We start from the raw sequence: 16,651 nt of genomic DNA on the forward strand, positions 1-16,651 counted from the left end.
CCAAATGTAAAATTTTGCTGCATTTTTGAATTTATTTATATATACTTTGTGTGTATGCTTTTACTGTTCATTATTGTAGTTTAAAGTATAACACAACTATTCTGTATAGCACACATTAAAGTGAACAATAATTACCAATTAAAAGTATGAGCACCAATGTCAGGAGTGTAGTTCTCTAACTAGGGATTACTCCGAAGTTGAACCTTGAATCTGGAAATAACCTATACATTTCCTGAAAGGGTTTGTCGAGCAAGTTCCAAAACAGGTTTCAATTCCTTGCCCTGAAGTGACTCCACTCCTTCAGGGTAGGAAATATATAGAACAACTTGACTCATATATCCTATATGGGTCAAGTTGTTCTATATCCTATATATCAAAGTGCTCTGCATGACTAGTAGATTAAGAATATAATATGCACTACCCAATTATGTCTTACATCAAGGTAATAAACCAAAAAATGACTATTTCACTATAAATATCCTATATTAGTGAACCTCACTATTATGCGTAGAATGATCGTGAGACAGTGTGAGTTACCCTGTCTCTCACACTTTAAAAACAAAGGCCAAGTCCTGGCAGCACCATCTTGCTAGGATCGTGACGTGTAAGTTACATAGTCAAAAACTAAAGCCAAGCTCCATCACACAACATCCAGCCGGAGCCTTCTTCTCTCTCTAATTATCCGGTCCTTGTCGTGGTTAGAGGGCTTAAACCAATCGGATTTACATAGCTACAAAGAAAGAGCTGTTCGGATCGACTAAATGAGCTCAAATTATCACCACGACTAGATTTTCTAATTAGTAACTCAAAATCTATTGAACGTTTTTGTACCATGTGACCTACCATGAACAAAACTAAACAACTCGTATAGATGTGCAGTTGAAGAATATATAATGAACGTAGAGATCTGACAATATATAGGTAAAATCGAGGAAAATATAGAAATTGAAATACGTACACCGAATGTGTCACATCTTCCATAATAATGAGTCATGTTAGTCGTGATACCAAAATGACTTACTGTTGACTGGGTATTGCGGATATGCTTTTCTCAACTTTATAGGCTTATTAATATAGGATATTTATAGTAAAGTAATGATGGTTTTTTTTTTTTTATTCATTAATATGGGATATAATTAAATAGTGCATATTATATTCTTAATCTACTAGTTATGCAGATCACTTTGATATATAGGATATAAAGGTCACGTTGTTCTATACATTTCCAACCCTGAAGGGGGTGGGGTCACTTCCGGGCAAGGAATTGAAACTTGTTTTGCAATTTACTCGACAAACCCTTTCAGGAAATATATAGGTTATCCCCAGATTCAAGGTTCAGCTTTGGAGTCATCCCTGGTAAGTAATGGATTGGGTTTGCATAGTAGTTAGTGCATCGGCACAGTAAGATAATTGATTCATTCCATTTTTTCATATAATAGCTACCAAATAACCCCAATCTCTACAAATATTCATATCTCTTGAATTCTCTATTTTCATAAACATTTTCTTGATTACCTGATCCTTGAGTTCATTTTCCATTTCACGAACAGACCCCCATTCAGCTACTCCACGGAGTCCTTTGGAAGCGTAGCCCCCTTCCTCCCAGAAACGATAAGAACTTCGATGAGATGCACCAATTACATCACTGAAATGCAGAAGCCATTCGTTGGTTGGGAAGTCTTTAGGGTGAGTCTTTTTCGACCATATTCCTTCAAACACTAACTGTAAGAAGAAACAAAAGTTAATATTCAATACATATTATAAAGTAAAATGTATTGACACAGTTTGGCGAAAGGAAATAATTATTGAAAACAAATGGATGATAATATTGTCGCTCATCAACATTTTCTTCAAGTAATGTAAATTAAAAAAAAAAGGAAAACAAACTTTTTGATTTCTGGTAAATAAACCATGAATTCCTGCGTGGCGCAACAATTATAATGAAATATGTGAGAAACTTTCAAAGAAGTTTGAAAACAGAGGAAGAAGATAAAGAATCCAGAGAAATAAAATTGTAAATACCACACTAGCAAAAGATGGAAAAGTAATCGCAGTTTGAGATATTCCAAACAACATATGTCAGAATTAGTAGTTCGAAGAATAAAGACTCCGGAAACAAGGCTAATAATAAAAAGGAAAAGAAGAAAAAGACTGGGTAAAGAAAATAAATAATTAAAAAATGAGAATGTTGGTAATAAATATAGTTGGAATATGAATGTTTCCAGTATTTGATGTAAACTGGCGCAAGAAAAGAACGAAAGCTGTTAATATTTTATTAAATACACAGCAGTTAGATTATTTAGATTGATGAGAAGTCAAATATTGTAATTAGAAAAGGAAACAGTTTTTTTCTGATTTGTAAATATTATAAATAGAGTTGTAATAGTATGCGTATATATATATATGAAAATTGGAATTGTGATATATAAAATAATAAGCGTAATTACGAAGAAAGAGTCAGTGGAACCACATGCTATTGATTACCTGCATATTATTTATTATTTGTAGATTATTTTGGTTACTTGCATGTGTTAATTAGTTACTATAGCCAGGATGATTTAAGCATCTCAACTAAATACAGCGTTATTTAAGTTCGAGGCTAACTAAATTTATGTACTATGGAACCCGGAGGTTCAATGCCGAGTTCACAAAAGCTCTCCATTGACTTCTATCTTTAGCCGACTGGATCCAGTTTCTACTTTATATTCTTATTTCTTCGAGATCCATCTTAATATTGTCCTCCCATCTGTGCCTAGGTCTTCCTAATGGTCATTTTCCGATTGGACTTTCAGTTAAGACTTTCAAAGCTTCCTACTTTCTCCTATTCTGGCTACATGACCTGCCCACTTGAGCATCCTAGATTTGATGACCCTAACAATGTTTGGTAAACGGTATGACGGAGGCTACCTAATTTATGTTAAATATAGCACCTCAATTATTCCAGACATTGAAATGACAATGAATATTTCAGGCAATGCCTTAAGATAAATGTGGTTATAACTAGATATAATACATTTATCAAATAATTAAGATGAATTACTTTGAGACTAAAGAGAAAATATTGTAAACATACACAATATTCAACAGTGATTTTCGAAAGATATTAGGAATCGTTAACAGAACTGAGACTAGATCTAGATATCAGTATACGAAAGAAAATTACAAAGAAACTATTACCAATTAAATAAATAATAACACAACAAAAGGACAATCATGAGACCAGAAGGACAAGAAATATTGAAAAATCACATTAAATTATATCCTTAATAAACTTTTGATACATTAGGAACAATTCGAGCTCATCAGTCGAACTGTTCTTCAATCCTATTAAGTGAAGACAAAGTACAATAGCTCATGTTTAATATAATAACATTATATTTACAAAGATTATAACACATGTCGTTGATGATCAACATGACACAAAGGTAATAAAAATCAAACAGCAACCAAATTACTTGGATTCACTTTAGAAAAATTGCTAAGAGTATCAATCAATGTAACATTTCTAATTAGACATATATTATTTGGAACATATATTTAAAAATATATTAAGTTAATTTAGTTACATGAATTTCGTTAGTTTTGAGGTTTTTTAAGCCACTAACATCATCCGTCATAAAATTCGTAAATATAGTGATAATGGCCATGTACATACATGAGTTAGTTTTTGTATTTGATAAATATAAATATAACTCATATAAATTTTGTACTTGATAAGCTTGCATATGAATTCCAGCGATAACCTATAAAGGTTTCTCATATATTCAAAGCTCATTCAATGTGTAATTTAATGTTATTTTATATATAGAGATAAGGACGCTCCTTTTACGCCCATTCAATATCAATGAGAAATCACATCAAACTTCATTTAAATTTAAGAGTCACAGCGTAAGGCTAGAACTGAAGAACTCTTTTGCCTCTACTGTACTGACAAGAGCTTCGAAAGAAATAAAACTTATTCTTGTAACACATTCTTGAAAGCTAGTGAATTAAAAAACTTACAAACGAACAAAACTTTACTCAAGTAGACACTGACATCTTGTGTTGTTATAGAAATAGATACACAAGATCTTATTCCAATATATATGTTTCAACTTCGAAAAGTTATGTACAGTATGGATCTAAAACACAAGTAGTATGAAGTCGCACAACAAACTGGCACAGCATTTTTCACATTATGACAGCTGCTAATTGACATCCAGTCACATCCTTTAATAAAAGAAGCGACTTTTCCTTTAATTCTGTTAAAAAAAAAAAAAAAAGAAAAAAGAAAGAAAGAAAGACGCTTTATCACCATATGATTCAACTAGCATTCAGCGTTTATTTTATTTAGTCGAAAGCAAAATGCTAAATTTACGAAGTCTATTGGTCTGCACTTCATTAAGAGACGAAAGTAATATTTTGTTGTGCCCTTAAAAATGTAAAACAGCAAATCTTGAGGTGATTTTCAACACAGATTGTACTTTTGATCACAGTAATTCTTTTGTTGTGAACTTGTAAACAATGATTTTTAGACTTAATCACAGTTTTTGTTGATCAGCTTCCATATTATTGGCAATAATAATAACTTGCACTCAAATTATGTTCTTTTAATTTTGAATTGAAACATTTTGCTATCAGAATGCAGAATTATTTACAAAAGGTGAATTGATAATAAAATTTAGGAAGTAATTACGGACCCAAAGGCAGGCATGAAAATAATTTTAATTATTTTGAAATACCGAAATAACTTTTATCATTTTTATTATGAAATACTAAAAAGAATGTATTTCTTTATAATGGACTTGGACTATTGTACCTCTGTAAATCGCAAGTACGATCTATATCTTCTCAAACGTGAAAACAAAGTTTATATGAAAATTTTGCTTATAACAGGCGAGAATTACTGGTATAATGTATTTAAAAAAAATGTATTAACGAATTGAGAAGCATCAATCAGTTTTCATCTTATATTGCTTTTTGTTTGGTTAATTTGGAGTTTAGCGTACCTTTGAGCACTGAGGCTATATGAAACACGAACCTACAGTTTAACGTGGGTACCGAACCACATGAGCTCCCTCCGGGAACCGAACCTGGATCTTCTGGGTCAAAGGTACACACACTAACCATACAGCCATGAGGGAGCTCTATATAGCTTTTACACCACTTGAGTGTTACTAGTACGGAATTCTATGAAGAAGTATGAGAAATAGTACGTCTTTGAAATGTACAGGAGCTTCATCGTGCGGTGAGAATGTACTACCCTTGTAGCTAAGAGAATCTCTTGCAAGGATGATGAAGATTTATTGACAGAAATTTTAAAGAATGGATCAAATAGGATATTTCAGTTTACATTCTCAATCAAGTGATTGTGTGTTTTACCGTACTACACATTTTAGAGGTAACTGAAATTTTGTTTGAATAACTGCATTGTAGTTTTGTGGAACCAGTTATGCCAGCTCTCTCTCTCTCTTTTTTTTAAGTTTGCATTTTTAAAACCAAACTTATTTGTTAATTATATATTTGCAATTTCATTATTCATCTATTTTTTTGTTGTTCAAATCATTTATGTGCTACGTATTCAGAACCGGTCCAATTTACGAATAGAAAATACTAGACTTCACACTCTATTATTTTAATACTATGTATTGAGTATCAAATAGTTACTACCATACCTCATATTTGGCCTCGTCACACGCGCAACATTTATCCAAACTCTCTGGTTCATCTTTTAATTTACTTTCATCTTCCAATTCACAAAGTAATCGACTGAGTTTACCATCATCCATGTACCATTCTTCGTCATTTTTCATCACCATTGCTCTGAAGAGAGAATTAAGAAATTGATTGTTCACAAATTAAGGTACTTTAAAATAGTGTCTATAATCAATGAATAATAAAACAACCCACATTATATACTTTTATTTCGATAATATTGCTTTTCATGCTACAATAATCTCTCAATTAAAAACCTATATTTTGCTGTCAATTTCAAGACTGGAGCACTGGAGGTTTTCACTTTTCCGCACTACGATATTTTCTGTTTTTCAATTTTTCGTTTATTATTTTTTCTCATAATAGTCTAACGTCCAAATTTAATTTCAATTAAAATTAATTTCACCTGTAGAAGATAGAATAATTAAACAAATCATTGCAGTTAGTACCAAAACAAATGCTACTTGTGAGTGCGTCAGTAAGTTGAAATCTTTTGGAATATTTTTCGTTATGCAGTTTCTGATAACATTGTGAAGCAGAAATTTTTCTTCGGAATTTAGCTTAACTGTTATTATTGCATCCTTCTTTCTTTAGTACACTACCTCGTATGAGTAATTCAAATAAATAAATAAATTAACATAAATTGTATTTGATATCTGTTGTATTGCATCAGGAAGGCCAAAACTCCAACATCTGTCTTCAGTACGAAGTACCTTCGAAACATTCACCCATTTCTAAATTAATCTTATAAGCAAAATAAAGTAGTGCTGTTGGTAGCTAAACACATCTCCAATAAAGTAATATTACATGTAGCATGGAGCGCTTAAAAACAAAAACGCAAACGGAAAACAAACAAAACAAAACAAAAAAAAAAAAAAAAAAAAAAAAACACTACCACTATCAACAACAATAATTACTACTACTACTGCTAAGAAACTAAAAGATTTATTCATAATTTATACAGGAAACTACAATTATACACATTACTGTAGTCTTGAATAAGGCTAACATACGAAGTGAGGTTGTAGACGGCCAGCAGAGACCCCGTAGACATACTAATAGTAAAATAATGGTGATCTATGATTGCTTATTTAATTTCATGTACACTAAAATGGTATATGAAAGTCGACGGGTTTTGAAAGCAACTTCAAGTGCTGGGTGAAGAATAAAATTCCCTCAAATCTAAATGTAAGTTTCTGCGAAGGTCTGATAGTACAGGAATTCCCATTCTGCTTAAAGGTAGATTAGGTAATATTAAAAAAAAAAAAAAAAAAAAAAAAAAAAAAAAAATGATACAAAGAGCTGGAGGGTCATTAGCAGAACGAGCAGACACCGTGGAAACGAGTAACCACTGTGTACTGAAAGATACATTACAGAATCAATTCACACATTTTATGTAAAACGTTATGAACTGAATTTCGAAGAAGTTTTCCCGCAACACTTCAGTTTTAATGCAGATCAGTACATGATATTTGGCCGGTCTCTTTCTTTCTTTCTTTTTCTTTTCTTTTTTTCCATTTCAAGGTAGTTTTTCAGAACATGGGAAAGTTAGACGATCTAACTAAAACATCTTATTCTAAGATCTGACTTACTACTAATGCTTCAATAGGCACAATTACCTTTTCTAAAGAACCGTATACGTAAAATCTGTAAATTTTTTGAAGTGATTGTCTTACTCAATTGCAGCTATCATGTATTTGTATTTCCTACGACTATTGAACGCTTGCAACTTACTTTAGAACCACACATCCTGAATGAGGTTTGGGTGCTGTCCATAGTACTTGAATTTCTATCTTCGGTGAATCTGAAGTCTCCATCACAGTGTTTATACATTTCTCGTTAAAAGAAGTGCGCCCGTCACCGAATAACTGGAAGCTTCCAGTCTTCTGTGGAGCTACGTCTCCCCATGGGTCCAATGGTTCGGCAACAAGCATGAACCTTTTAAAAGATTCGAAGCCAGTTTCTGTAACACCTCCAAGAAGAGACACTGTAAAAGGAAGCAACAGAAAGTATATAGAAAGGAAAAGTCTTGTATGTTTGTTGTAAGACGAGCATTTGCTTTGCAAAACTTTGTAGAAAATATTGTACGCTATAACATCGAAAGTTATAAACAAACTACAGCCTTCAAGTACAAAAATATGTATGCTTTGTTCTGCAGAGTATGTATATCCTACTTACCTGTGTAAAAAGATTCCTGAAAATATTTTATGATACCACACCTATTACGACAAATAACTGCTTTGACTCGAAAGATAGGTATAGACGGCAGGCAGGACAGAGGACTCTAAATTTAAGGAATTTCTATGCATGAAAGAATTCAAGTAGGCTTACCATTATTGTTATTATTGGAAAGTTTATGATTTGCTGGAACAATTACTTAACGATAACATTGGACGCATATTGAATAGCATAAAGAAGTCTTAAGGTAAAATTGTTTAAACTGACTTGGTAGGAGATTTTCCTCCTATTAGTAATTATTTGACGTTAATGTACTCCAAAATTTAAAAAGTAGAAAATAATAAAAATGATAAAAGAAAAAAATAATAATAGCTGCTTAAAAGCAGAGTGTAATTCATTAATATTATCTATAACAAACTTTGAAGTCTGTGACAAATCAACCAAATTAACACCTAAGAAACATTAGTTTCAATGATAATTTTATAAGACATTAATTTGTCTGGCTTGGGACAGACTTCCAAATTTTTATAGATAATAGTAATGAATTATTTTCTGCTTTTAAAAACTTTTACTATTTTCGACCCTTTAACGCTTTTATTGAAGTAGGTTAATATGGTTTCTTTTAAAAAGATATTTTGTTTTCTGGTTTTAAGTGCTTTTTAAAGTTGACTATTTTTCTTTTGTTTATTTAATTTTCTACTTTTTTGTTAGCCCAGTAGTTTAATTTGATACCTAAACTACTCTCAAGATATAGGATATAGGTACTAACTTCCTATAAAGAGAATCAGCGTACGAAACATTCGTGATCATATCAGATACACACACACACACATATCTAATATATATATATATATATATATATATATATATATATATATATATATATATAAAGATACTTTAAAATGTCTGATTCTTCGATCTTAATTTTATAATACAATGAACGTAATGATAATAAATATTTCATAGTGGTTTATTTGTTTCTTGCTTTTTGTAAACGGGCGAAAGTAAGCTGCTATTGTTTGTTTTCAAAAGGCATCTGGTCGGTTTAAAGTCTTTACGGTTTATATTACCACGTAAAAAAGGAATTAAAAAAGGGAGGTGCGAGGACGTGCCAGCGAGCGAGGGAGAAAAGGACCCAAATATTTCTAGTCCTTGAATACAATTAACTGACTTCAAGAAGGAACAAAGATTCGCAACTCTTTTCCCAGATAAAAAAAGAAAGAAAAAGAAAAGGAAAACAATGAAAATTCTGTTTCTCAATAAAATTATGTATTTACTATTTGATATTTTCGAAGTTTCTCGTCAGCCCCTTTTTAAGACAGAAGAGGAAATATTCCATTCTTATTAAAAGGGGTGCTGGTACGCCGTACCTTTGCATAGCGCCAGAAAACTATATATGTTACTCGGTCTACGCGTTACTGAATTATACATGAACATAAACATGATCTAAACACTATCATCTGTTGAGGAATTTCATAGTGTAACTCCAAAGATTGTAATAAATTCTTGATAAAATTGGCATATCTATGTTGAAGTTGTGCCTGAACATGCACACAATGAAATCGGTTAATTACGATATTAATATTGTTAGCCGTTGAAGAATTTTATAGTCTGGCTTTCAAGATTATTGTTAGGTACTTATGTAATTTTTTAAACGTTTTTCAGAATACTTGAAAAATAAATGATAATAAACGTGAAAATTTGCAAGGTAATTTTTCTAGTGCTTAAAAAGTGCTAAAATTGAAAATAGTCAATGTTTTCGGTAATTTGTCATGTCATTAGGGTAAATTGTACCAAAACTAACGATTAAAGCAATATATTATGAGAAAGATAGGGGAAAGAAGTTTAATAATTACCTGTATAAACTGAACCCGGAACATATTTTTCAGGTTCTCCAATTATCGAGATAAAGAAATCACCATCTCCTGGTGTTTTTGGGAACGTCGTATCATGAGGCACCCTGTCACAACGCTCACTCCCAGCTGCCAAATGCAGTACCAAAAAAATTGCTAGAGTCCTTTTCATAATGAACAATTAATTCACCTGAAAAAAGGAAAAAGTACGAAATTATATTTTATTGTTATACCTATTGAATATTATCAACATATGTTGGTATGGAAGGGTTAAGCAAACTTATCTTCGTAAAGTTTTTAATAGTCAATAAGTTTCTCTTTGCTAAGTAAATGCAATGGAATGCGTGTAGTCAGTGGCGTAGGTAAACTTTCGTCGAGGGAGGGGGGCTCAAACTCCAAAGTTTATGTTATTTCACGTGTTTGTATGCATGTCTCAATATGATAAATGTATATTTTTGCATAATATATTGCTAAACGGGAGACAGGTTAAAACACGGAAATTTTCCTCTTGCGCACTGCACTGCATGAAGTATTTAGGTAAAGGTAACGTTTTCATCTAAATTATATTATCCTCTTATCCCGCTGTTGACTACAATAGAAATACTCGTATTTTCAACCAACTTAAAATTTCATTACTGAATTCTTTGTGTGTGTATGCGTGTGTCTCTGTCATTTGCGAATTTTTCAATTTTGAGCTCTCCATTCGATACAGCATGACAAACTATCTGAAAGAATTGATGGAATTTTTCGCGTCACTCTTACCGTTCCCCAGATATTGGCCAAAAAAGTCCCGATTTCGGGAGATTTAAGGAGCCATATCTCGGGAACCGAAGTCATAGAGAGATCATATTGGTGTTGATCAATACTAAGAGGATGGTGAACATTTTGATACCCACTAGTAACCGGTGGCCACTGGTCAACTGGCCACCGTTTCTCAGATATTAGCCAAATAGTTTGGGTTTCGGGAGATTTAAGGACCCATATCTCGGGAACCGTAAGTCATAGAGAAATAATATTTTGCGAAATTTTTCAATTTTGAGACCTCAATTTTGAGCACGTGTGTCCGTAAAACAACATATCGTAGAACGTTTTAACAGAACTCTTAATCAAAACATACGAGAAAAATTTAGTACTGAAGGAAATTATATATAGATAGATATATTACAAGAACTGTTTAATGAGTATACTAATAAAGTACATAAAACAGTTGCTATAAAGCCTGTAGAAATTAATAAGAAAAAATAATTCTTTTAAAGTACGTTCTGGCAATGCTCTTGGAGTATTCTCAACTGGTTCTTATTTGGCTTCTACTGAAGAGATTCTGCAATAGATGTAAACTTCTAGTCACGAAATCAAAAATGAAAACCGTCCGCTGTGCTAATCTAGTGACTAGCGTATGTACCTTTTGTGCATATGATCCTAGGTTTGATTCCCGATGGGAAAACATAAAAATAATTTTATAAGTATTCACTTTCATTAATTACCCTTCTATTTTAGTCTAAAGGGCAAAAAATAGAACGTTTTTTCCTTTTTCTCCTTTTTTTCAGAAACAAAAAATGTTCATTTCCTATTTCACACACACCCTCACATGTTTTAATAAACATACTTCGAATGATGCATCCTTTCAAAGTCATAGGTTGTTGAACAGTTCTAGGATTGGTTATTTTAAAAGGATTTTTGTTCAAAAACCATGGAAAGAAATTATTATAAACTCTATCTAAACATTCATGTTTCACAATTTTGATGTAACTGAACTATGAATTTAGCCACGTAGTTGTAAACCTTGTTGTACAGTAATAACACTAATAAACAACCAAACACATCATAAACAACCAAACACAAGTTCCCAATTCCAATATCATGCCCACTTTGGGTGTGTATGGAGCCTCTGAATTGACTTCTTTCGTTCTAACAGTTTTCATCCTGGACTTTTTTTTATCTTATTCTTCTTTTTACTTTTTATTGTACTTGATTCTCGCTATCTGTTCCTTGTTAGTCTAGGCTCTGTCCATAAGAGCTGTAGAAAAGTCGGGGATGACAGCAGATCTCTTTAGAACCTGATAGAGGGTGATCAATTAATGAAAAAATCGAAGGTAACACTTCCGCAACCGGGGCCTTCATTGTGAAATTCAATATTCAAAATGGCGCCCGCGCGCAAGTACCAAATTATATTTGATTTGAAATATCTTCTCAGAGAAACAAGTTAGAAACTTAGTTTTTGTATCAAATTAAAGATAATTGATAGTAGAAGTAAGAAAGCTGGATATGTTGTTTACATGTTGCCTCCATATTTAAAAGTAACGATTATTTGGACCAAAAATTAGTCTTTCTCGTTTCTCTTTTTTCATTTCATGACAAATAACTATGAAGTTATTAAAAATATGAAAACGCAGCCCAAACTAATTAAAGGAGCATAATCTTGGCTTTCTATCGTTAGCAATATCTTTAATAGATCTTAAAAAATGACGGAGCTATTTAAATTTAAGTGGCGCAGGGTGTAGCGTTTTTTGGACTGTTTAATAAATTACCGGAAAAACACTCACTACGCGGGGGCTATTACTTTTTAACAAATTAAAATAGTCCATTCATTTTATCGATAAATTAAAGGTAATAGGTTGCTGTGTCGTAGGAAGTGAAATAATAATGTTATTGCATTTGTCAAATATTATTATTAACATGTTTGTTCATATAATATGTAGCTAATGTTGCAGACTCTAATGTGGACAGTGAAATAATAAAAATCCATAGTTGGCACCAATATCCTAGACAATGACTATAGAAAACCTGTTTGGCATCTCCCTATCCCGAGACACCTCTTCCTCTGCATCCGTATTAGACGTAAATGCCTGCATCATTTGCCAGAAACGTGACGAATCTTCAGGTAAAACAATGTCGTCTTTCCGAGGGAGAGAAGATGTTATAGCTGCGGCTGAAATTCGCAAGGATGGTGTTCTGAAAAGACTTAAGGATTTTCAGCGAGGTGTAGAATTTGTATATCATTGTAATGACGCATCCTATATGTTATATTCAAATAAGAATGTGTTGTTACGGAAGAAAAAGAAAAGAGAACGTAGTGAAACTGAGGAGCTGGATCAACGTTCAATAAAATCTCAATCTGAGCCAATGGCAAAGAAAATGAGAGTAGATATTGCAGTTCGACAATCACCATCTTCAAATAAGAAAGCAAGAAATGTTTTATGTGTAGTATGTGGAAAAGAGAAACACAACGGAATTAAACAAAAGTACAGAATATGTGAATCAAATCGTGCAACTACATTTTTATCCGCAACTATGTTCTTTAAAGATGACGGATTTACGAGAACTTGTGACTTGGAGGATAAATTACCTGTTTTCGGTGCAGATCTCTATTATCATAAGGCCTGTCTTGAGCACTATCTTCTGAAGTTCAATAAATATTCTCAGAAATCAGATAGCACAACTACCGAGTCGAAGAAAACTAATAAAAGTGGAGTGCTTAATAAAGTGGCGCCAATTATCGAGAAACTATTGGATGAGGGTGTGGATTGACATTGTCGGAAATTCGAGACTTCATTAATGGAAACAGTGAACTGACTTTCAATAACAACGAAGTTAAACTTTGGAGAAAAAGTAAGGTTTTCGAAGCCTTCGAAAATAAATAAACCGATTCTAGGTTTCAACTCATTATTTAGTGCCGAAGAAGTAGCTGACAAACTGAGATCGATTAACATACTTACGAGTGCAGCGAAAGAAGTACGAACGGCTCTTCTTCACACAGATTTCGGTATTGAAGGAGAATTTGGGGTCAGTCAGCAACTTCATAAGTCCTGGCCAACAACTAGAATTCCTCAACCTCTTTTGGAATTCCTAGCAGAAGTGCTACAAGTGGCCAAGCTGAACAACATATCTGGGACGCAAGCGAAGATCTACATATCACTGACGAAGACAGTGAAAATGATCTTGAAGAATTTTCCGACCAACAAAATCTAAATTTTCAGAATCTATTGAAGTCAATCTTCCAGACTGTATTCCAGGGTGCGAATTACCGGGGGGGATGAGGGGGATTTTCCCCCTCAATCACATTTTGTTCCCCCCCAAAGAAGTCAGCTGAAGTATCCCCACCGGGGATGCTCGCTTTCCCCCTCAAACTATGCTTAGTATAACTCCAAATTTCACTGATTTTTGTTATTTCTTGTAAATTTAATCTTCTAGCTGTATTTCGAAATGATCGATGTAAACTGTTCAGTTTTGGTCATTTCTACTTACCACCTAATTACCCACTATGTTCAACGTTGACATCTTAATGAAGGTGATTTTTAGGTGAATAAGCGAATAATTCAAGATTTGTTTCAGCATTTGTTAATACGACTGGTTCTCCGTGTCATTGTCCGTGTCTGTATAAGCATTTCAACTGGAGCGGGTTTTTTTAAAGTTAACCCTTCGTTTTTCCATCTTTTCGCTGTACAGTTTGCTGTCCACGCAATTAATGTTGTCTGAAAAACTTCAGTGTAATGTTTTACTTTATTTGAATAACGTAGCCCATAGTGAATCTAACAGTAAAGTAATTTTTAAGTGTTGACTTTCCGTGCCCATCACGGAATCAATATTTGGAGAAAAAAAAGTCGTGATGAGCACAGCTTTAGCGGGAAGTAGAAGCACAAGCTCGAAATTTGAATTGAGAGATTTTAAATATTTGGCCTTCGATTTGACCTTGATGTGAGAAATCGGGACCAGCAACAATCCATTTCTTATTTGATAGGCTAATATCTAGATTTTCTTTTTAAAAAAATGTCCGGTTTAACTGATAATTTTAGTGGTTTTCACAAGACTGAAGCAGGTTTCTTTTCGCAACCTGTATGTATTAATGCAAAGTGGAAGCTTTCAATATGAGTGGAAAAATTAACATATGCTTGTGATCATGGCTATCGCTCGAGCCGAATTACTAACTAAATAAACCTTAGAGAGCTACGGGGACAAGAGTGAGTACAACATTAAAACACGTTCAGAAAGGTTTAGTGGGGTGTGTGTATGTCACACAATATATATGTGCATAGTTATTGTCGGTAGATTTATTAAATTAATAAATGCCACACACACACACACACACACACACACACACACACACACACACATATATATATATATATATATATATATATATATATATATATATATATATATATATATATATATATATATGTATATGTATATATATATGGGGGTAAGGCATTTATTGTCTCATTTTAAAATTTGAACCTTCAGACTATGTCCTTTGGCTTAATTTTATCCCCCCCAATATAGGTTATATAATTCGCACACTGCTGTATTCTATAATATATATCGTAGTAGGAAAGCAACCCCCAAGCATTTGATGGTGGCACATTCAATTCATGAGAAATGCAAAATCAGACAACTGATCTCAACTGTGAATAAATTAGGTGTGTCAGTTGGCTATAAAGATATCATGCAAGCACGAAGAAACCTTGTACAATATACACTAAAGACCTGTTTCTCCATCTTGTCTTTTTCAAGCCACTTTCAGGAGGATAGTTTCACGGTAGGAGCTGTGGACAATTTCGACCGTGAAGAAGCTACTCTGTGAGGAATCCGTGATAGCCAAGATACAGTCATGGTGCTTTTCTGGGAAGTGCCAACAAAGTCCCATCGAAACCGAAATTGTCAAAGTCAGTATTAGCAAGACCTGCAGTCATCTTCGATCCTTCCATCACAGCAATTGAAGAAATAAGAAAGGAAGGTACAACCTATATCGATTCAAAACACGCTGACAATTTCTCCCGAACTGTATGATTTGGACATCGATAATCTGCGTTAGAAGGAGTTTACTCAAGACATAATGCATGCTGCATACGAGTTAGAAACTAACGAATCCACTCTAACGCGGGGTACTGTGAATGCAATAATAACGGATTCAGATGTTTCCAAGAAACAGGTTGGCTTTCTTCCAGTACTGAAGTATCCAGTAACGGAATATAATAGTGTATACACAGCAATGAAAAAAAACTTCCAGAGCCTACTTATACACTTAAACCAATCTTCAATGCCTGTAGTATGTGACGAAGGGGTGTATCACATTGCTGCCGAAATTCAATTTAGGAGCAATGAATTTTCAAACATTGTCCTCATGCTAGGATCATTCCACATGACCTTCTTGTCTGCACAGGAAAGTACATTTCTGGTAGTGGTTTGGAGTCTCTTTTCATAGAAAATTTTTGGGTCCAAAGTAACCGAGAGTATTCTAAAGAGAACTATCTACGTCAGGGCAGTGAGAGGTATATTTATGATTGCAAATGTGTTTATGCTAAAGGGAAGGCTTTCCTGGAAGAAGGTGAATATTATACGTCTGTCATCCAGCAGTTCGTTGACACTATGACTATTATGAAAGAAAGACAAGCTTAACGTGCTCTTATCAGTTCATGGAGTTGGTCAGTAATTCAGATGAAATATAGAAGCTTTGCAGAATTTTTCAGAGAAACTCAGCTCAATTTCAGAGCAGGGCCGCTGCCTTGAAGAGTTTTTACATCTTTTATTTCTGTTGAAAAACCTTATAAGAGCTGACCGAGAAGGATACTGGCCACTGCATCTGTATATAGTACAGCAGTTGCTTCCGGTATTCATGACATTCAATCGAATCAATTTCCTGTGGTGGGCGCCCCTCTATCTTGAACAAATTAGAAATTTGGAGACTCAACACCCGGAAATAGATGCTCAGTTCATGAATGGTCATTTCGTAGTCAGAAGAACGAACAATGTATTTAGCGCATTTGGTGCTGATATGATACTTGAACAGATTATAAATAGATCTAAAAATCATCGGAAGAAATTATGTGTCAGACGCAACTAAGAATTATATTACGGAGTTTGAACTGTACCACGAAGTTCTTTCGACATTCCAAATCTTCAGTCAGATTCTTGGTATATCCCAAACA

General features: G+C 33.4%; 1 protein-coding gene across 2 annotated transcripts in view; it reads right to left on the minus strand.

The window, feature by feature from the left end:
• fat-spondin (extracellular matrix protein f-spondin) overlaps positions 1 to 16,651 on the minus strand; it is a 204,627-nt gene that overhangs the window by 126,823 nt on the left and 61,153 nt on the right. For both annotated transcript variants that reach the window (XR_014130712.1, XM_081752273.1), the window contains exons 2-5: positions 9,729 to 9,915; positions 7,429 to 7,681; positions 5,655 to 5,802; positions 1,516 to 1,722 (exon numbers count right to left, since the gene is read on the minus strand). Coding sequence is in view for 1 of the 2 variants with exons in the window: in XM_081752273.1 (XP_081608399.1) it covers positions 1,516 to 1,722; positions 5,655 to 5,802; positions 7,429 to 7,681; positions 9,729 to 9,897 (777 nt within the window). In the remaining variant the exon portion in view is untranslated. The remainder of the gene's footprint in view (positions 1 to 1,515; positions 1,723 to 5,654; positions 5,803 to 7,428; positions 7,682 to 9,728; positions 9,916 to 16,651) is intronic.

The sequence above is a fragment of the Thermobia domestica genome, chromosome 3, assembly GCF_964235325.1.
Source record: "Thermobia domestica chromosome 3, izTheDome1.hap1.1, whole genome shotgun sequence".
Lineage (NCBI taxonomy): Eukaryota > Metazoa > Arthropoda > Insecta > Zygentoma > Lepismatidae > Thermobia > Thermobia domestica.